Source organism: Haliotis asinina, chromosome 9, assembly GCF_037392515.1.
Source record: "Haliotis asinina isolate JCU_RB_2024 chromosome 9, JCU_Hal_asi_v2, whole genome shotgun sequence".
NCBI lineage: Eukaryota > Metazoa > Mollusca > Gastropoda > Lepetellida > Haliotidae > Haliotis > Haliotis asinina.
In genome coordinates, this window is record NC_090288.1 from 42,130,018 (window position 1) to 42,152,704 (window position 22,687).

Below are 22,687 nucleotides of genomic sequence, written 5' to 3' on the forward strand. Positions count from 1 at the left end.
TAGGGCTAACAGTGGCATGAGGCTAACCTAACCCATTCACTCACTCAGCTCCACTTCGATCCTCCTAATCATGAAACCCGAGGTACAGTTCATCTATCCGCCTCGATGCATGTAGGACACTTGCTGAGTCATGTCCAATATTGCGACCACTCAACCACGTTTCATCTCAGACGGTCATCTCTCCTATATAAACAACCACGACCAGAACATGTAAACAATAACATGTGCCTCTAGCGTGTCCAACCATTACATCAGCACATCGCTACATGAGCACCTATCGAATCCACACGTGGAAACTAGGACGTTGTGTCCAGAAACCATTCCTACCCTGCTAAAATCCAGGATATTACGTTGCAGATTCTCCCAGGGTCACGCCTCCCACAACAACCCACAATGTCGCAAACATGCATAGATATGCTGATAAATTACCCCCGAACTTTAGACGAATGAATTAGTTGCTGGTCATTCCGCGTTCAGGGTTTCTGCTGTGTCATGTCCCCAGCTCAATAAATAAAGCTCGAGGAACACAGAAAAGCAAGATCACATCACAATGGTCAAGGCAAAGAAGTGGATACTTGCTTCCAAGTTTGATGGAGAACCAAAGGACTCCAACTTCAAGCTCGAAGAGGAGAACCTGCCTGCGTTGAAAAATGGAGGTGAGAGTATGGCGTAAAGATGGCCTTGAGATCGCCCACGTACACAGGTCGCCACGATTGTGTTTAAATATTGTCGAATCTGGTGTAAACTTTCACATAAATTTCAATTACTGATGAAAACTAAAACAAAAAAGCATAAGCAATAAAGTAAAGCATCGGATAGGACAGGACAATTTTTCAGCTACATTTCCCTTTGCTCATTGATTGGCGTATTTTCTCGTGATTTCATTTAGTTTCTCACTGTTTCAATAGCTTTCACGTTGTTTCGATTGATTTGTCTTTTTTGTGGCATTTTATTAGTTTTAATCAAACGCAAACTCTTTCTTTTTTATCACATTTTCGCTATGATATTTTAAGACACGTGAGACATGATTGTGCCGTCAATGAACATCACACAAAAGCATCTCACGTGATGATGAAACATCACGAGGAGAACCATGGGCAGTGGAGTTGTCATTAACTATGCCAGGATCTCTTGGCAGGTGTTTGACCTTACCGTGTAAAAGTATTAAATATTTTACATTAAACATTTCGTATTAGCTTTAATTATGTGTCTGCGTTCTTAAATGTAAAAACATCATTTACACATAAACGTTTAATCCAGTGCATATATATATATATATATATATATATATATATATATATATATATATATATATATATATATATATATATATATATATATATATATATATATATATATGCTATTGTAACGCTTTTTATTGTTGGCGATCTAAGAATTAGTAATATTTCGATTCATAAACGAATGTGTTTCGGTATAAAGGTGAAGTCATATATGCACACACATGTACACGCATTACCTTTAGAATTTTCCTTCATAGCTAAATCAAGCCAATCTTTGCCGTGGCCTGTATCGTAAAGTTCGTTCAAATGGGCTGATGTATCACCTAGAATCATTCTCTATGTTTAGTTTTTAACAATATTAACCCGAATCACAAATAACTTAAAATCAGGATGAAAAGAAGGACGTGTAATCTCCTGATGCTACCACGTAAGTGTCACTTCACGTCAACTAAGACCCTTGTCAAAATGGTATTTACTACATACACGAGGAAAAGTCAAGTCGTATTCCCCAGGATCGAATACATGCATACAATGCTTTTAGATAACGACGTAAAGGATGGTAGAGCTTAGGTAGCACTATTCGGTTTGATGTCCATTAAGGGCACCTGTTGAGCAGTAGTGGAAGACTTAAAAATAACTCAACAATTTTCAAAGTGCACGTAGTTTTACTGACAGAAATATATATATATATATATATATATATATATATATATATATATATATATATATATATATATATATATATATATATATATATATATATATATATTTAAACGTCACTATATCCCCCATTATGTCCTAATTTGAAACTATACAGGACACAACCCTATGTGACCACCGAACCATCATGTGGTTTAAATTGAAGTCCTTATTTGACATCTAACAACTGTGCCCTCATTTGGCACTGTATGCGAGACAGTCACCGACAGCATGGTTGCCCTAACGAAAACATGTCTAAACTCTACCTGCATCAGTGGCCGTGTACACTGATGCAGGCGTTTGCGCTTGGTGTACATTTTTCACGAATGGCTAGCCACCGTCTTCAAGTGGTGCGTTCGTGCGAATGCCTGGGTTCGGTCGGACCTTCTGTCCAGCACCTGTGCACTTCTAATGTACAGGGGGGGAATACTTCTATGGATATAGTAGTTCTTTACCTCTATATATGTCTCGTTTCAGTGTAACTTTAAGGAACAAGAAAAATCGAAGCACTGAAATAAATCGAAGCAACGAGAAAATAATAATTATTGCAATTATTAGGAAGTATTAATTACGTTCAGTAAATTAACTATAGTGATGTGCCCCTCCCCCCTCCCCCTCTCTACGCCCAAGCAACATCCAACACCCCCGTCACACAAAGCCAAGGCTAGCGCTATTGTATAGCGCGACGACCATCGTACTTCCTGTACCACAATATCAGACTTACGACGGTAGTAGCGCTACAACAGCATTGTGAAACGAGGCCCAGGTCCGTGTCCTAGGTGACCGAGGTTTTGAACTGTCTTTATATTGACAGAAAGCCACATCGTCCCCGTTAATGGACAGGTTATCTGTCCGTTATATAGGACACGAACAGGCAGTTCATTCGAGAGTACAATTCATTCACCCTCTTCCAGAGACTGGCGGTATTTGTACACATGTGTAAATAAACTGCTTATCGCTGGTGACAGCGATCCGTCATTCGAAATAGCAAGTGATATTTCAGGCTACACAAACAAGTGACTCGCTTGTATATAAATTACAGATGTGAAACCAAGCAGAGACAAGTACGACTGTACCTAACTTCAGCTCCATAATATTATATTCGATATTTCCTGTAATGTACCTTAATGTACCCCTGTCTCCCTCTTACCAAAAGCTGAAATCAGGATGTATAACATTATATTTTCCTTTTCTTATTTATTTGTTGGTTGGTTGGTTGGTGGTTGGTTGGTTCGTCCATTTGATTTATCCATCCATCCATCCATTAAGCCGTTCATCCACCCAAACTCACTCGCTCATTCATTTTGGGGAATAATTTCTGGATTAACAATGCTTTAATGCGTTACTTTTACATCAGGCATCAGGACTGTAATAAATGAGACCGCGTTTTAAGAACGTCCGTAGACAACACCGAATGTAAATCTTGGACGAAGTTCGACTTCACAAACTAGAAGTTTACTGTGTTTTTAATGAACATTCATGTGAGGACACTTAAACATACACATGTAGGGTACTTTACATTAACCTTCAGCTAGATATATTTTCATTCTGGTTTCTTACGATTTCGACAAAGGGCTTTTACAATGCAAAAAATAAGTGAGTTGATATTTAGCGTCACATCGGCAATATTGCAACCGTATCGCGACGAAAACAGTTCAGTTTATGTCAATATTAGAAACAATAAATTATGATCTTAAAGACCTGTCATCGAGGGACTGTAAAACTATTAGATAATCACAGATCATTATTTAAAACTAGAACGCTATCATTAAATATAAATCACTAGGGACAGCAGTACAGTGTGAAAAACGGGCTGTAGATCACCAGGAACTGAAGACTGATCACCAAAACCGAGACCGCCCAAATTAAGACTTTACGAGGTCTGATACAGGCCTTCTCAGACCTTAGGCCTTAGGTAGTCTGTCTCACAGTCCCCGAACCTCGTTATTTTCCCTACTGCCAAGCCCTCTCTACAGCGCAAAACCCCTAAATATGGCAAGTCTAGATTACTACTGGTTCTGAATCTCTGCTCTCCCAGGGCTCATTTTCAATGTATAATAGGTTTGTTTGTTACTTTCAAAATTATATCTATTCAGAGACTAAACATTAGTCCAACCCTAAGGCTCTGCATCCTTTATAAGGCTCTGCATCCTTTAGAGATAAATTCGACAACGCACCATCCATAGCAGGGTCGATTGTACCTTTCTGACTATGTCAAAATAAACACAAAATATTTTGGTGACGGAGAGATGGTATTTCAAATAGAATTGTCAAGAATTGTTCTAATGGATGAAACAATGGTTTTGAGACTAAAATAGTCTAATTACTATGTCTATGTATTTGTGTTTTACTCATGTTTTGTTTGTTTTAGAATTCATCTGTGATGCAGTGTATCTCAGTGTGGATCCATACATGAGGTAAGGTCAAGCTTATATTAATTTTTCCGAAATGGAATTTTTCTTCAGTTACTCAGTAACTGAAATATGGTCATCACCCTTGGAAAGTCGAATATGCAGCACTGATCTCTTTACACATGGTGAGACGATGAGCCAGATCGTTAAGAAACCATATGTAGCCGCGAAGATCCGTGTTAGAATTGATCTTCAGTAACCCATTCTTGTCGTAAGAGGCAGCTAACAGGATCGGGTGAGCAGACTCGCTGACATGGTTGACAACTGCGTGCTGTTGGTCATTGGGCTGTCTGGTCCAAACTCAATTATTTACAGACTGCCGCCATATAGATGGAATATTGCTGAGTGTGGCATTCACCAAGAAACCAAACGAAAAACCCAAACAAACAAAACCAAGTCTGCACCTACTTTGCATATAGCTTACCAAACATACTTCAGTAAGTCACTCTCATTGTATCTGGTTTCACTTATCTTGCAGGACGCGTGTTTCTTCTGTTGGGAGTGTCGTCATGGGCGAACAGGTAGCGAGGTAAGCAGCTTTTTGATTTCTACTGAACACGTGAGTGAGTGAGTTTAGTTTTAAGCCACACTCTGCAATATTCCAGCTACATATGGCGGCATTCTGTAAAAGAATAAGTTTGAACCAGACAATCCAGTGACCCCCGGCATGAACATCGATCTACGCAAATGGGATGCAATAACATGTAACAGCCAAGTCAGCGAGCCTGACCACCCGATCCATCGTGAAACCAGATTCGACGCCAGTTCATCAGGGTCCAGGTGTGAACATGAGGTGCACCATTGAACATGATGTTGTCGATGCTCCTGACGCAGCACGGGGCCAAACAATGGTTTCTAGCTCTTAAACCTGCCTCTCGCAGTCTGATCCTGACGGTCTGTGCAGATATTCTTCTCAGTCCTGTATTTGCGGCTACAGTTGTAGCTGTTCGATGACACAGATGGTGTACCCGGAGTGGCAACTCGAGGTCGAAAGCTTCTACGCCTATCTTCATAGCAAGTTCTGCTGGTGATGTCTCTCCCAGAGACGAGAAATGACGTTCACACGACGGACAACTGTGTACCGAGTCCTTCTTTCAAGAGACCTCCAGCAATATGTCGATTTGCATGTTTCATTTGTGGCATTTTGCATTCCGTGAAAACTCCTAATTACAATAAATAAACCAAAGACAGTGGTCAATATATACCCATCAATGGCACGAGGTGTCAAATTTCAGGTGCATTGCACGTGCATTATATATTTTGTCACATTACACGCGTCTATTGAAAATCTATTGTTACGAACAGGTTTCTCATGCCGGATGCATTGGGATATGTTTTAAGACAAAAAAGCCATAGAAATGATTTGAAAGACCATAGGTTCGGGTTAAGACCGATACGGTTTAGTTCAATATTTAGCATTTGTTCCCAGGGTGACGGAGAGTAAAAACAAGGACTACCCCGTCGGATGTCTGGTGCAGGGTCTGTTGGGGTGGCGTTCACCTACACTGGTCGACGCTACAAGCAAGGAGGCTACTGATGCCGTATTTCTTTCCAAAGTGCCCGACCTTGGAAATCTAGAACCTTCCGTCGCACTGGGAATCTTGGGCATGCCAGGGTAAGTGTTCTCATCAACAGTGAATAAGTGAATTAAGTCTTTAATCAGTGAATTAGGTATCCTCAGATGAATGAACTTGGTGGCATGTCTATAAAGTACACGCGATGCAGGTAAGCGAATTACAATAGGCCTAGATGTCAGTGAATAGTTTCGATGTCATCAAGTACGACGTCAGTGATTTAAGAGTTTTGACAGTTAATCAACGATATGAATGAATAGGTGAATTTGATATGTTGGTGATTTTGTCGGTGTTGACGATGTAGTGTCCATGACGTTTGTAACATTCAGCAATATTCCAAGTATATCACAGAAGGAAAGTCCTCACTAGACAAACCAGCGGTTGATAAAAGACAAACCTCCAATGTCGTCGATTACGATGACGTGTGTTGATATCAGTGAATGTGCAACTGTAATTTTATTGGAACAGCGTGAACACCGTCGGGCTTTTTTATTGAGCGACTGCCACATTTCAGGATGACATCCTACTTCGGGTTCTTGGAGCTTTGTCAGCCAAAGGCTGGAGATATTGTAGTGGTGAACGGTGCAGCAGGGGCGGTGGGCAGTGCTGTCGGACAGATCGCCAAGATCAAGGTGAGAATTGAGACAGTGTAATCAAACAACAAGAACATATGTGTGATGCTTCAAGAGCTACCACCTCACCACCTCACCACACCAACTCCTCCGCACTTCCCCTCTTCACCATCCCGACCCCTGCCTCCCTGAGATGAACAGTTCCAGATGATGACCCGAAACCATTTAACGCGCTTAACCCACTGCAATAACCGTTGTGTACTGGAATCATATCAGCTGTGATTGTATATTGCCCGGTTGAGCCGTGACGTTAAATTCTTGATATTGGTAATTTGTAATTTACGTAAACGATTAATATTACTCACATACTTTTCGAAAAACCAATAGTTTTAACATCGTTTTCAGGGGTGCAAGGTGATTGGCTTTGCTGGATCAAAGGAGAAATGTGATTGGGTGAAGAGTCTTGGATTTGATCACGTGTTCAACTACAAGGAACAAGACATTGACAAGTCCCTGAAAGAGGCGGCCCCGGACGGAATTGACTGCTACTTTGATAATGTACGTACAGCGTCCATCTATTGTCAAAATACTGTACAAAACCAACGCCAGGAATGTACACAAAACAGTTTGTGTGTCCACTTCTGGTATTACTATTATTCTTGTATACATAATGAAGATATAAAGATTTCATAGAACTTTAACTAATGGATGAACTTTGAGATCCGGTAGTGGGCGACAAAGGATGGTCACAGTTAAATCTCGCAGAGGAAATGGCTTCGGTTACATAAGACGGTACACAGTATGGACAGTAGAAGACAAGGATTGAACACTCATCTGGCAGTAGGAGACGAGGATTTAACATTAATGTAATAGAGGAAGGCCATGATTTAACACTAATTTGGCAGCGGGAGACTATTAACACTAATTTGGCACTGAGAGACCAGAGTTATAAACTTAATGGGTAGTATAAGACCAAGGTTATAAACATACTTGGAAGTATAAGACCATGGTTATAAACTTACTGGGTAGTATAAGACCATGGTTATAAACTTACTGGGTAGTATAAGACCAGGGTTATAAACTTACTGGGTAGTATAAGACCAGGGTTATAAACTTACTGGGTAGTATAAGACCAGGGTTATAAACTTACTGGATAGTATAAGACCAGGGTTATAAACCTACTGGGTAGTATAAGACCAGGGTTATAAACTTACTAGGTAGTATAAGACCAGGGTTATAAACTTACAGGGTAGTATAAGACCAGGGTTATAAACTTACTGGGTAGTATAAGACCAGGGTTCAACAACCATTAGGCAGTGGGAAACCAGGGTTATAAACTTACTGGGTAGTCTAAGACCAGGGTTCAACAACCATTAGGTAGTAGGAGAACAGGGTTGAATATTAAGTAGGTAGCGAGTTCGTGAGTGAGGTTTTGCGTCGCATTCAGCAATATTCCAAGGCGGCGATCACCAGAAATGGGCTTCAGACATTGTACCCATGTGGGGAATCGAACCGTGTCATCAGTTAGATGCATTCAACCAGTAAGCTACCTCATCGTCTCCAAAGTGGGTAATGAAAACTATTTTTGTCAGTGAGAGACCAGGGTTGAAAGCCAAGTGGAGAAGCAACAACAGAGTTGTGCACAAATTTAATAGCAGCAAACTTTGGTTGAACAGTGATTGTATTTCTGGAAAACAATATGAGCATTTGAAGACAGCGATTACGCATAGTTTGGGAAGAAAGGGATCTATAGGCTCAGCAGTGAGAAGGACATTAGAGGACCGAATTATGATACCAGGAGACTATGTTTGCTCATTAATTGTGCAGGAAAAATGTAACAAGCAAACATTGTGTCGGGACAGGTCTATGTTGTTAGGGACACCAGTGGTTAGCGCTGAGTTGAGTAGACCTGGTTGTCCAGTTTGATCAAACACCAAGCTGTGACGGCAAAAGACCATCTTCCAGTAACTTGCACATCCGTAAAGACGTAGAGCCTCCATATACGTAAAGGCTTTCAATTATCACATGTGTAAAGACTTACAACTACGATGTTACATAAAGACTTACAACTGCCGCATAGGAGGATGATCTGTGTAGTTAACTCACTGGGCCCCGTCTCACAGAGCTCTCGTAGCGCGACGACTATCGCAAGTCAGTGTTACGGTATAGGAAGTACGTTTTGTCAAACGGGCCCTGGGTAGTAGTAAAGCAGAATGAACCTCTACGTGCGATATGGGCTGATGGTTGGCACAGATGTGGCAGTTTGAGACCATTGTGTTCACAATCCGTAATCACAACAATCATGTTCTTTTACAGGTAGGGGGAAATTTCACGGCTAAAGTTCTTCAACACATGAAAATGTTTGGTCGTGTTTCTGTTTGTGGCGGTATCTCAGTCTACAATGACGCCAAGCCAGCTCTCAGTAAGTATAAGCTTATTTTTGTCAATAATATAACATATTATTGCTGAAGAGTCGAATGTATAGTTCCTTCAAGTGTGGAATATAGTTACAGGTTATTAACTGCATGTAACTAACATGTTCAGGGCTATTCTCCTGCACACCTTGCTGACCATATCTACCACCTACAATATATTATCATATATTTCATTGATTCGAGTTGACTTAGAGTTTAATGTAATTCGCAAAATGTGTGTGTTCGTGTCTACAGCCATAAGTGTATTGTTTCCACTCACAGCTCCAGATCCGTTCATGACAATCCTACACAAACAACTTAGAATTGAAGGCTTCATGGTGTTGCGATGGAGGGCAAGATATCCCGAAGGCAAAGCTCAAATGAGGAAATGGATAAATGAGGTAACCACTATCTAAATTCAAAAAGAAAGAGACTCTTAAAATTAGAATTGGTCCACAGTAACCCGTGCTTATAAGAGACGACCAACGGGACTCATTGACTTGGTTGACTCGTGTCATCGTATCTGAACTGCATAGATCGATGCTCATGATGTCGATCACTGGATTGTCTGCTCCATTACTTACAAACCGCTGCCATATAGTAATAACTGGAATAATGCGGCGTAATACTAAATTCACTCACAAGATTCATAGTACCATTCTATTCATTTAACAGTACATTTACCATTATCCATAACGTTAAGTGACTGATGGGCATAAGTAACTAAAACCAACATTCACTATTTCACCAAAATATTCTATAAAAAGCATATAGGTCACAAGACTAGCGTGTTCGTGAAACGATGTTTGTAACGAAGCTGGAGTGAAATTTCTTCAACACGAATTCCAATTTAAGACCATATAACCATATGGCACCCGCAAGTCCTGACAAATAATTCGGGCTCGTGTTAAGTCTGTGGTTATGTAGATATTGCTGGAGTATTGCCAAAAGCGGCACAAACTGGTTGTATCAGTTGTTCCTGTAATCTGTGATCCGCAGTTTTGATCATGTTCAAAAAGCATATTTCTTTCCCAGGGAAGGATCAAGTACACAGAGACGATCAGACAAGGTCTCGACAACATGCCCAAGACCTTCATGCAGCTTCTGAAAGGAGCCAACACCGGGAAAATGCTCGTGAAGGTCTAGATCAGGCATATCATCACTGATTATTTCAATCTGTATTGACCACTGTTAATGAAATCGGCAACCTGCATTAATTGTTTATGATCTTGTAGCTGAGTGATTTGTACGTTTAACTTCGGAAACATTTAGAAGGTAAACCAATTCATAACTTGTCACATTTTTTCTGGAATTCCATTTGTCTAGAAGTGATTCAGTCCCAGGAAGTTCATGCATACACCATGTACGTATTTAATGTTTATGACTGATCTGTTATTCTGATGTTGTAGTCCTGTTCTGTTAAGATCTGTAACTCATTAAACATGAATAAAATCTGCAATCTACACATTCTGTGAGTTAAGGTCTTTGAAATACAGATCAGGCGACAGGCTGAAATCTATATTTTTGCGTTTATCAAATTTGATCAAATGGCATCTGTAGCAAACAAGTTCTGTAAACTAACTAGTTCCGAAATTATAGACAGAATGTTTGCATAATATAATGCGGTAGCTGTATTTACTTTTCTCATATTGTAAGACAAAGCTGAATGAATGTGTCTGTTTGCTCCATAACAAATAGTTATCTCCACGATGAGGATAACGAAACAACACTGTCAACAGACGTGATGTACGCCGAGATATTACTTAGGTTGACTTGGAGGAATAATTCCATTCTTTATCTTGGTTAGAGTATTGACCTTCAGTAACCCATGTTTGTCGCAAAAGGCGACGAACGGGATCAGACTCGCTGACTTGCTTAGCACGTCATCAAATCCAAATTTCGTTGATAATACTGTTGATCACTGGATTGTCTGGTCCGGACTCGATCATTTACAGACAAAACTAAGCAACCAGCCAACTTTCGTGGAAGAAGTGTCTCTTCTTACGACACTAAGGACGGTTATACATAGTTATATATCTGTGTTATACATAGTTATATATCTGTGTTCGGGCGTTGAAAGTGATGTGTCAAATATAAACGTAAATGCCTTCTGAGGTTTACTGAGATAACAAAATATGGCGGATATTGGATTTTCTTCGTTCATAATAGGACCGCCTCCGTGGTGTAGTGGATTGAGCGTCCGCCCGGACAGTAGAAGGTCGCGGGTTGAATACCCAGCCACATCATGCCAAAGCACGTCAGAATATGGCCCTAGATGCTCCATGTCTGGCGCATTAATGGGCAAAGCAAGGACTGGTGGACTCGGGGTCAATATAATGTGTCTACGTTTGGTCTTCATACTTAACTGCGGCATGGTACCTAAACGAGCTTGCACTATAAAATCAGATTAAGTCTGGGCTAAGGTGCCGTCCGAAATAGAATATATGGAGTTTCCCCATTTATATGTATAATTTATGTAGTTAATATGTGAAAGTGTGACATGTTTGTTAAACTATGTTCGGCGTAACTACAGTCTTATTAGTAGGAAGATAGGAAACGTTAAACAGGACTTTTGTGAGGAGTGATTAGTAAAGAAATGAGCAATGTGGTCCAAATCATGACTTTATGCAAATTATAGCGCGATGATATGGTATTACAGATAGTGCTGGGAATTCGTTGTAACTCGTAATTGATGATTGCTTCATTACTAACGAACAATCATAAAAAGATGGGTTAAGGTCAGTTTTCAGATTTTCCTATGCGGGTTGTTATTATTACGATGCAGCGTACTACTCTAAAGCGCTGACCAATATATCATGAACATACGTTTCCTGGTGTGACTGGGGCCTTCAATATATATTCACTCATGAGTTTTCAGTTAGTGAAGTGTGTGTGTTTTTTTCAAGAATTAAACACGTTTTCAGACCTTGACAACTTCGAAGATATATGTTCCATTGTCAAGAGTTGCAAAGGCTAAAAGAGTAGCTCCCAAATCGTTTGTGTTCTATTGTGAGAAAATGTGATCGATTGCAGGAACATGAAGTTAGAAACAGATTCGGGATTCAAATCCCGAATCTGAATATTTTGTTCAGATTCGGAGTTATGAACAACAGTGTCAATATACATTATCTCACCCCTTCTAAGGTACTAGGGGCCGCTAGTAACACCGGGAAAATTTCAGTCTCAACTTTGACTTTTCTTCATACTCGGGTATTTGAATCTGAAAAAAATTATTCAGATTCGGGATTCGAATCCCGAATCCCGAATCCCGAATCCCGAATCCGTTTCTAACTTCATGTTCCTATCGATTGCTTGGTCATTTGGTCACTGCGACCAATCTTCAAATATTTCAATTAATCGGAACACCACTAATTACAAAGGACCCCCTTTAAATGTCCGTCTTCATTATAGACGGTAGCTGACGTGAAAAATAATAACTTTGATACTGGAACCTTTAATGATGTATAGCTGCCGTACGACGTGGAGATACTGACACCAAAAAGAAATTTCGCCGTGACCATACTACGCTTCCGTAGTCTCACTATGACTAGAAAATGAACAGGTAGGAAAACCAGGGAGGGTATCGCAGACGGTGGTTGGGGTCGTACTGGGAAATAGAGATATCAACTAAGACAACATAATCCTTTAGGGCAATTATGCTGGGGGAGTAAATGATCCAGTTAGTCGCCTATGGCAGTATGGGTGACTGAAAACCAATTCTAACCGGGTTCTTCTCTGATGACAGGATAACAGAAATAAACTTCAACTGATATAGAATATATACTAAACTTGTGGTTGCTATCCTTTCATTAATGCAATGAAAACAACATTTCACAAATTATAAACGGATATATACATGTCTACATATTTCCTTACATTTTGTTTGTTGTATAAATTGGGACACTTCTTAAAGCTTATTTTGACTCCACTTTGAACTTTGTTTTATTTTCATGAGTGCCGGATCGAAAATATTTGGACACACTGCTGAAACACATGAACTGGTTGACAATGCTATCATCATCAGGGAACATCTGGGATTCGAACCCTAGACTAACCGTTTCTATTATGAAATCGATCTTACGCCTGGTGACAGAATAACAGGTTAAAATGTGTTCGTGTCTGTTTCAACCAAAGACCTCCACTGTCCTCGGCAAAACACTTGATAAAGCAGGAATTCTGCTGAAATAATGTTCCAAACCGAAGTGGATATAAGTAAAGGCACCAGATGTTCGTCATCAGCTTTATTCAACTTAGCAATGTATGTGTCATAAAATCTGCCATGTTCTGAAAATTGTGCATTTGTTACTTTAGGTATTCCTGTCTAACAGGGCGTGTGTTTTAACGACCTGCACATGTGTGGGGATTGAAACGACATGAATGGCGGTAATGTGCCGTGGTAGTTAATATGACGCTGTGGAAGACACCGTAATGGACTACAGATAGTATCAGGCAGTGTGTCATCATCATCGCCAACGGTGTATACTGCAGTAGATGTAGACAACCACGTGGTAGTCACATCATTTAACCGGCACTTTGTTAGAAGGACATCACAAACATCGCCCTTGTTACAGGTGTGGACTTGGTTTGAACCTCTGCCCTGTTGTAGAGTATCAGCATAATTATAATTAGTACTTACCTGCAAGGTCACTACAAACGCATTAGTACTTTTGCTACTGTTCCGATTTGGTTTTTGCCATAAGGTCGTGAATAAAAATAACTGCCTGTTAGTGCAAGACACATTCGATGAAATTCACACACACACACACACACACACACACACACACACACACACACACACACACACACACACACACACACACACACACACACACACACACACACACACACACACACACACACGCGCACACACACACGAGCGCGCACACGCACACATCTTCTGAAACTGTTCTTCAGTGATGAGGATAGTGTCAGGTAGTAATGCATCTCTATAACAATCATAAATCACCACAAATTCACTGTTTACATTTGTGGTTATTCTCATGATTGTGTCAGTGTCGGATGTTTGTGGCAAACAAGACAAAATGTCAAGAGATATCGATAGAGATATGTATTTACTGCTTGTTTGTCTTTGTGATCATTGTCATTTAGATATCAGTACAAAACACATTCGTCATTGTAGACGGAACAGAATAAGTTATATAACAATCAAGGCTATAATAATCAAGAACAGTTGTAAAGGAATGAATCGCCTCTTTTTGATGCCCGGTAACATATACCTTTTTATGATTCAAAACGGTGTATTGGAACATATGATCAAGATTAGGTTCGGCTATTCATTCAAACAGATACCTTAAACATGAGTAGAGTGGTGCGGGCGTTCCAATGGACCGAGGCCCACGGTCCCTAGTATGGTGGTCTGCCTTCAGTTGTTGGCAAGAACCTGTTTTCATATTGTATTGCTGATAGGTATTTTTGATTTAATATATATTTATAGAATATTTCAGATTTAATTTCTAGTCTTAAATCTATTCCTGTGATAATCTAGTTATTTTACCGTCCTTCGTCGCATAATGTAAATGTGTTCATTGTTAATTAACACCTTTCAAGTCACAATATGGCTACAATATTGCCGATGTAACTATGAATTTCAACTCACTCACTCAATCACTCACTCACTCACTCACTCAATGAACCGATACGAATCACTGTCTCTCTGTTTTGCACTATGGGGCGAGTTTATCCTATCCTGTCTTGTCTGTTGTAAGATTTATTGAATGAGATAAAGTAACCCTATGTGAGTATAAGGTTTATACTATCATTCATACTATAATCATCGTACATGTGCATGAATGTGATGTAGATCCACGGTCGGGCGAACACGGAACGGCAATACGAGCAGCTGATTGTTGCAGGAACAGACTGTAGCAATGCATTTGTTAATGGGGAGATTTAGCTACGACCTTCGGACTTTACAGCTGTTTAACACTGATAAAACGAATCAATAGAAATACCATCTACACCTTGATATGTTCTTGATATACTCTCCTGAAAGTTGGTTGTCACATAAATAGTCCTGTGTAGGTAACATACAACAGGCTCAGTGTGGCTTATGTGCAAGTGGAGCCAGGTAAGGTTTTTCAACATTTCGACATACAAATGTAGCATGAGTGACTTGTTGGAATTATATTTGAAGCCATCTGATATTCACAGACATGTATGACACTGATGTAGCTGTGTAGTGACAGGGGCCTCAGTTCTACGCTGCCCATGATAAGGCTGCTATTAACAATGATAAGTCAGTAGAGGGATGGGTGGTTGCCGTTTTACGCCGCATCCAACAACATTCTAGCTATATGGCGGCGGCATGCATATATTTGAGTATGAACCAGACAATCCAGTGACCAACAGCATTGGCATCGATACGCTTGGGATACAATGACATATGTCAGCCAAGTCAACGAGCCTGACCACTCGTAGGTTCAACAGTTACTGGGCGTATGCTTCACAGTTTCTGGGCGTATAAATACTTCACAGTCTCTGGGTGTAGGCTTCACAATTTCAGGAAGCATACTTCACAGTTACTGGGTGTATGCTTTACAGTTTCTGGAAGCATACTTCACAGTTTCTGGGCGTATGCTTCACTCTAACTGGCCGCATACTTCAGTTTCTGGAAGCATACGCCACAGTCTCTGAGCGCATACGTCAGTTTCTGGAAGCATACTTCGCAATCAGTGTCTGGAAGCGCGTTTCACAGTTTTGGGAGTATACCCCACAGTTTCTGGGCGTATACTTCGATGTTCCTGGGTGCATAACTCAGTATCCTGATGCACACTTCAGTTACTGGGCATATGCGGTGGTGTTTCTGTGCTCATACTCCACATTTTCTGGGCGTATATTTCACAGTTATGCACAGTGCGTGTTAGGCACTCAGGAAGGAACTGCAAGTTCTATTTGTCAACAATGCATGGTCATCATGAAAGGAGTTTGGCCCATACATCATGTACCAACTTAAGATGTTGAATGTCCCATAACCAATATAGAACTGATAAAACATTAATTTATTGAACAACATTTGCTCTGAAAAACGTTCACACCATCGATATTTTATTCTTTGAAAGAGTTCCTGAGCACATTTTGTCAATACTTTTTGTAATTTATTTTCAGCTTCACATACCAGCAATGGATATGTATTGAAAGAGCAAAACAAGTTTTGTAATACAAGACAAGAACTTGCTCGATATGCGGTTTCCAAGGTTGGTTGGTTTGATTGTTGGCACCTTTGGCAGAACAGCTCACTTTCATTGGGAATATGTTCTTTCATGTGATCTATTTCCCTTTGCGTTGTTATCATCTATGTAAAATGGCAACGTTAATCGCAACAACTGGATAAAAAGACGACGGGCCTCCAACTTTCATTTTGCGCATGCGTACAGGGAAACGGAAGTCTCGACTGCATATTGACATTTTCCAACTTGGACAAAAGTTACACCCCCTTTTTAAAGTACTTCGATTTGTCACCCTCATACTTGTGTGCACACCTGTTTAGTTTACTTTCCATTCGTATGAAATGATTGACAGTAATTATTTCGACAAATTCAAAACTGTTTCCACGCGAGGCGGTTCATGGTTGAAATTTGAAAGAAGCGCAAATAGTCGTGCGCATGTGCAATAGAGGTCAAACTTTGTTGATTCAAACGTGCTGCAGTTTCATATTAGTCTTTCGTTGCCGTTTTATTTTTTTAAGTCTTTCGTTGCCGATTTTTTTAGTCTGTCGTTGCCGTTTTTTTTCACTGTTTCAGTGGTGAGGTAATGTTTATGTTGCTATTTCCACGATTAATGTGAAGATTTCTGTCTTTTTCTGCATAGTGGGAAAGTTTGCTTTGGTAGACTTGCTATACATCTCCCCATTTTTCAATCATTAAGTGCAATGCTACCATACATAATGATTATGGGTTAATTAAAACCACTCAGAGGTAGACAATCACGTTATGTGAACCGATTAGCGCAGTGGAACCGTCGCGACGGTAAATTGTTCGTTTTAACATCTTAACAACGCAGCTATGGTAGAATAGAGATAAACATACTGTGTTGGAAACTCATGGATATTTAAGGAGCTTAGCTCTAAAAATGAGTTAAAGCCGAACGCATAGCACAGTATGTTTATCTCCTAAATGGAGTTCCCCTACTTTTGTTAAGAGTAATGCTATATATAACTATGCCAAACAATATGAAGAGCATACCGGCCTGCTTATACATTAGACTAGTTTGTCCTGATAACACTATAATCCTGTCCCTTTACAAACAAGGAGAATGTCAAGTCACCAGCTTAATTAAGTCATCGCTGCGTTGTAGTGTATTTGCGAACACAAGTTGCTGAGAATCTCTTCTATCTTGGAGTCCCTCCGGATGAATATACATTGATTATTTAACTGGGTATGGTATGTACAACTGTCTACTGGTCTGCTATGTATAGCAGAGGGGAATAAAATGGCGAGATTACAAGTTTCATAGCACGTCCCATGCCAGGTCGAAATGTGAGGGATTCAACGAACTGTTGATATCCGTGCAAATAAAACAAATAGAAGTCTGTTTGGCTACATGATCACACATCCAAGACACAGTGTATCTACAACCTTTATGATATCAAAGCTGATATTTATAGCACATACGGGAGTTACTGAGCTACGCTGACGCGCCATCATTAGAAAACGTCAAGCCTGGGTCAAACCGATACCGGTGAATCACTATCCAAACTGGCTTGCGTTCATTCATTCATTCATTCATTCATTCATTCATTCATTCAACGCAGAATGTTATGAAATCATCAGACTAACTCCGAGGAAAAAGTTTCATCTCGTATGTCTATAAAAAATAAAATGTTACTTACAACTGTTATCGTTTTGTTATGGTTTTCCGCGTTAAGCTTTACGAGGGTAAAGCAACAGTAGCGATATTGCTGGAACAGCCTCAAGGGCGGGAAGCATGTGCAGGTTCAAATGTAAACATTTAGGGGTTGTTTCAAAACTTTTCCGGACTGGTATCTGAGGAAATTCCTGATTCACTTTACTCTAAATTGTACACATGTGATGACTGGTTAAATGGTGGCATAATCGAAACCACTTTTATTCAGTACTGATTCTCTACTTAACTTTATGCACACAGTTTTGCCAGATTGCTGGTGCTATTTTACTGATGACTTTGTGTACTTCCTTTTCAACGTCAGAAAGTTGGAACGTGATACATGTATTGTTGCTTCCCACATCCGATTTTATGATACCCGACACAGATGCTGTTGAATGAGATCGCAATGGTAAGGCGGTATAGAAAGTTTCATGGTTGTGAGCTTTGAGATATTGATCTACATCACAGATTGGTGTTATTTTCCTGTGCTTTATTATGTCATAAACAGGTTTAGATGTTTTTTGCTGGAAACTGAACACCTAGTTTTCTGGTGTTGGAAGTTGCATCTGGATCCTGCACGTTTTGAAATAGTGCGTTGTCTATAAATTCTGTGGAAGTGCTGGAACCAGCTGTTATCACCAATCTGAAGAAAACGTCTTTGTTGACTTCGGTGTGGTAATGACTCTGCTGTCTTTGGAGCTCGCCCTGAACACGACTGAACAACAAGGTAGAAACCCCAAACTCTTACTGCCTGCGTGTAACACAATGAGTTGCTTGCCCTTGCCCAACAGAGTTTCATGTTACTGTACAGGAGATATCGCACCCATGTTTCGTCTAAAAACACTGGTTCGAGTCCTTCTTGGCATTTATGCCTAGTAGTGCGTACGTAGGTGTTGCATGAGAGCAGGATATCAACTCTTTCACATAGCACCAGCCTGTTTTCCACACCTACCTTTTAGTAACGAAACCCAAATGTATGCAAAAGTTTCTGTGACGGATGTTTGGATATCACCTCTGAATGTTCTGTATCTGTGCCTTTTTGCAAACTGCGTTGTAAAGGAATGTACAAGTCATGTATCTTTTTTCTTAGAGTTCTTTGACAGCATTTCTTAAGAACTCTTTCTGAAAATAATCACTTTTGTCAACTTTTTAAAGTGGAGATTGCTATATTTTTATATTTTTGTAAATTGTCTCTGAGACAATTGCAACACATTTGCGTGTGTATTTGCGTACAGAGGGCGTATTTAAGGCGACTCACTTTCGCCTTAACTGAAAAGATCATAAACTTTCAAAATAATGGCCAGGACATAATGTGAGAGGTAACGTTCATTGTCTCATGGGATTCTTGGTATGACGTCACAACTGTCACAGACGTCACGTGATTCGCGCCCGTTCGGCTGTTCCCGCTTTTGTACTGCAGTTATTTTACCCTGGTAAAACTTCATAAGGAAAATTAAAACAAAATTATGATACTTTGTTAAGTAACTTTTATTTTATCGTGTTACTGTTAAGAATTTACCGTGACAACAATTTAAGAAATCCCCTGTGAGCCAGCAAAACAGAACAAAGACAAGTTGTTTACGTTCAAACTCTATTTTTATGCAACGAGAGCACGGTATACAAAGTCTCAAGTCGATATAACAATGCAGATTTCAGGTACAATTCAAGAGACAAAATCTAAGTCAATGGGTCACAAAATAAAATAAAGCAAACTCACAAAAGTATTGGTGTGAGAGAGAATCAACTATGGCAGAATGTCAACACAGCGATCGGTGCGACAGCAGATGATGTAGATTCAGTCTTTGACGGAATTTTGATGATCAAGCATGTTGGCAGTAACTCCAGTAAAATATGAATGAATATGAGTGTCACCCTCCACACGGCAACCAGCCTATTTATATATAAACTGAGTCGTTTTCCGAAAGTTCGGGCACAAACGAACATCGTCAACACTGTAGAATTCCCTAGAATAAGTCACCGGAAGTAAACATCGAAAACTAGGAGCAGATAAATTCCGGAAAACCAGAATGTTAAAAGTGTTGACCAGCTATTAAAACGAAATGTGACCCATCATAATTAATATTCAAAACACTAAATGTTGTGTCCCAATAATAATAATTACTTAATTAATAACAACAATATACAGAAAATACACACTCGTAATCATCGACAAACGTGAGAGACCTTTTCAAAGAGTTGGTCTGCGTTGAAATGAATGTTGTGTTACTTACTGATTCATCAGTATCACTTTGGCCCAAATTCACCTAGTCTGTAACTACTTACGGATTGTGAGACAGGAGGATGTAATAAATTAACTGTTTACTCTCGGTCCTAGTGAGTGACTGACTTTAGTTGTACACCGCATTCAGCAATATTCATTAGTATAGTGGCGGTGGACACCAGAAATGGGCTTCACGTATTGTACCTATGTGCGGAATCAAAACCGGGACTTCCGTTTAACTGCATGGGGCCAAATCCGTTGGGCGTGTGGCCTTAGGGCACATACGCTCGAAGTTGAGGTCTTGGTACTAATCCGCATGGGATTCGAACGACGGACCTCGTGATCCTATGCCTGACGTTTCGTCTATATGACTTAAATGCTAAAACCAGACAATTCAGCAGAGTCATCTGAAAGAAACCTCGCGTCCTGCTATATTCTCTTCTTGATTCAGTCACAATATAAATTGCAAGACATTTCTTTTAAATTTTAACCAACCTTCCCTGTCGTTTGTTTTAGGTTAAAGCTTGTTCTCGGCCTCGTGCTGTCCCTGGCTTGCTCTGTGTTTATTCGACACCTTCTACCAACTGTACCGCACCTTCCAAGGAGGCCCCAAGTTAGGGTTGCGCCAAGAATGGCTTCAATCACTATTGTGAAGACGAATGCAGCGTACAACATGACACAGCAACAATGCAACAGATATCTTGCTGTGTCATCGCAACCCATCCTGGGAAATACTGTAGAAAAAACACACGTTGCTTTCCTAAAAGTTCATAAGTGTGCAAGCTCTACATTATTCAACATATTTTACAGGTTTGGTCAACAAAGACATTTAACGTTCGTCGTTCCACGAGAAGGACATATCATCGGGCGATATACAGCCATGAGGAAAAGAAAACTATTTCCACCTCCGGGGAATAAGACATTTGATATTGCATGCCTTCATTCTGTTTTCGAGAAGGATGTGTACGAAGCATATCTTCCGAAAGACACAGTATACATCGCCATAATACGTGAACCATTAAACCGCCTTGTGTCGGCATTCTGGTACTACCGCACCCTGTACAAAACTCCGTATCTAAAGCAGATACCAGGGCCCGATCCGTTGAGCTCATTTCTATTGGACCCATCTAAATACGAAAACCAAGATATCTATTACTCTCACACCAACAACAAGATGGCACTTGACTTTGGTTTTCCTCCTGAACATTCCGGTAACATCTCTTACTTCAAGCAGTATCTTTCGTTGCTTGAATCTAGATTCGACCTCATCCTGGATGCGGATCTTTTCCCGGAGTCCATTATTCTGATGAAGCGAAAACTGAACTGGAGCCTCAAGGACGTACTGTATATATCACAAAACAAGCTGAAAAAGAAGCCCGTTCGTTGGACAGGCTTCTTAAAAAAAACGGCAAAAGATTTCTTACATTTGGATTATATGCTTTATGAGCACTTTTCAAGACGACTTCGGGAGGAGATTAAAACCCAAGACACTTCGTTCAAGGACGAAGTGGAGAACCTCCGCCATGTTCTGCGAGGTGTGACGAGGTTCTGTGCCGACAGTGGGTCACGTGACATGGGTAAAGTCCTCGTTGTGGCTGCAACAAGGTGGAATCGCGAATTTAGGGTACACTTCTGTGACTGCAGTTACATGATGCTGAAGGAGATTCCAGCTGTTGGCATGATGAAGGAGAGCATCAAAACTCGACTCAAGAAGAAGGGACCAAATACTTCCTATTACCTTAACCTGCCCATGTAACGGCTTCCTCGGAGATGCTTTAGTGTTGCAGAATTTAATGAACGCGGGTTGGAATCCCTTTTGGTTGATGATAATGTTTCACAGTTTGTCATCATACACCAAACCTTGTATTCGTGGGTTTCAATAAAATGCTATATATACGAAACATTTATCACTTCAGACTTTTCTTGACAAATTTCGATGACATTTTGATCTTACTCTCAGTTTCATCGGACACTATGATCTTATGACTCGCCGATTTTTCTTGACAAATTTAGATGACATTTTGATCTTACTCTCAGTTTCATCGGACACTATGATTTTATGACTCGCCTGAAATCGGTAACGGAAAGTTTGAAGCGAACAGCTTGAATACATTTGCCATAGATGGACTGTAAACGATTGCCCCGCACATCAAAAACTGTCGCACGCGGCCGAACTTGCCTCAAACACGAGTTGCAAGATTTTCGTAAAGAGCGTTCCAAGGGACATAACTCTATTGGGTCCGCTTGAAATAATGTACGGTCTGTGGGGAGCGCGTGGATCGATTTTATGCAGCGCTACAATAATTCACTCGAACTTTCTAATTAAATATTATAATCTAAATATGTTTTCTTAAACATATTACATGGTACCTTCCCAGAGGAGTGACGGCATTACTGACAGAAATCTATAATTATAGAGATTTTTAGAGAATTGGCATTGTGCCTTTAAGCCTTAAGCATTATGTGAACCATTCCTTTATGCCAGGCACTGTTCCAACAGTCACGGTCACTGGTGTTTACATTTCACAACTAATTAAGGTACAATCAAGCATAATGTTTCTAAATCTCACAAGACGTGTAGCGCCCAAGACGCATTTGAGTGGGTGCTTGAGAAAGTCATACACTGCTTCTAGCAGTATTCCAACACCTCAGCGGAGTACACCAGAATAGGGCTTTCCACACTGTACCCATTT

At 40.2% G+C, this 22,687-nt stretch overlaps 2 protein-coding genes across 2 annotated transcripts; both read left to right on the forward strand.

Moving 5' to 3' along the window:
- The first annotated feature begins 550 nt into the window (after positions 1 to 550).
- Positions 551 to 10,057, forward strand: LOC137295716 (prostaglandin reductase 1-like). Its single transcript, XM_067827234.1, has 9 exons — positions 551 to 656; positions 4,312 to 4,357; positions 4,830 to 4,880; positions 5,781 to 5,966; positions 6,440 to 6,557; positions 6,903 to 7,055; positions 8,814 to 8,919; positions 9,194 to 9,312; positions 9,947 to 10,057. The coding sequence occupies exons 1-9, from the start codon at positions 551 to 553 to the stop codon at positions 10,055 to 10,057; spliced, it is 996 nt and encodes a 331-aa protein (XP_067683335.1).
- Positions 10,058 to 14,935: 4,878 nt separating this feature from the next.
- Positions 14,936 to 21,895, forward strand: LOC137295713 (galactose-3-O-sulfotransferase 2-like). The gene is made up of 3 exons (XM_067827231.1): positions 14,936 to 14,999; positions 16,037 to 16,125; positions 20,511 to 21,895. Exons 2-3 carry the CDS (start codon positions 16,112 to 16,114, stop codon positions 21,748 to 21,750), a joined length of 1,254 nt encoding a protein of 417 aa, XP_067683332.1. The 5' UTR covers positions 14,936 to 14,999; positions 16,037 to 16,111; the 3' UTR covers positions 21,751 to 21,895.
- Positions 21,896 to 22,687: the final 792 nt, after the last annotated feature.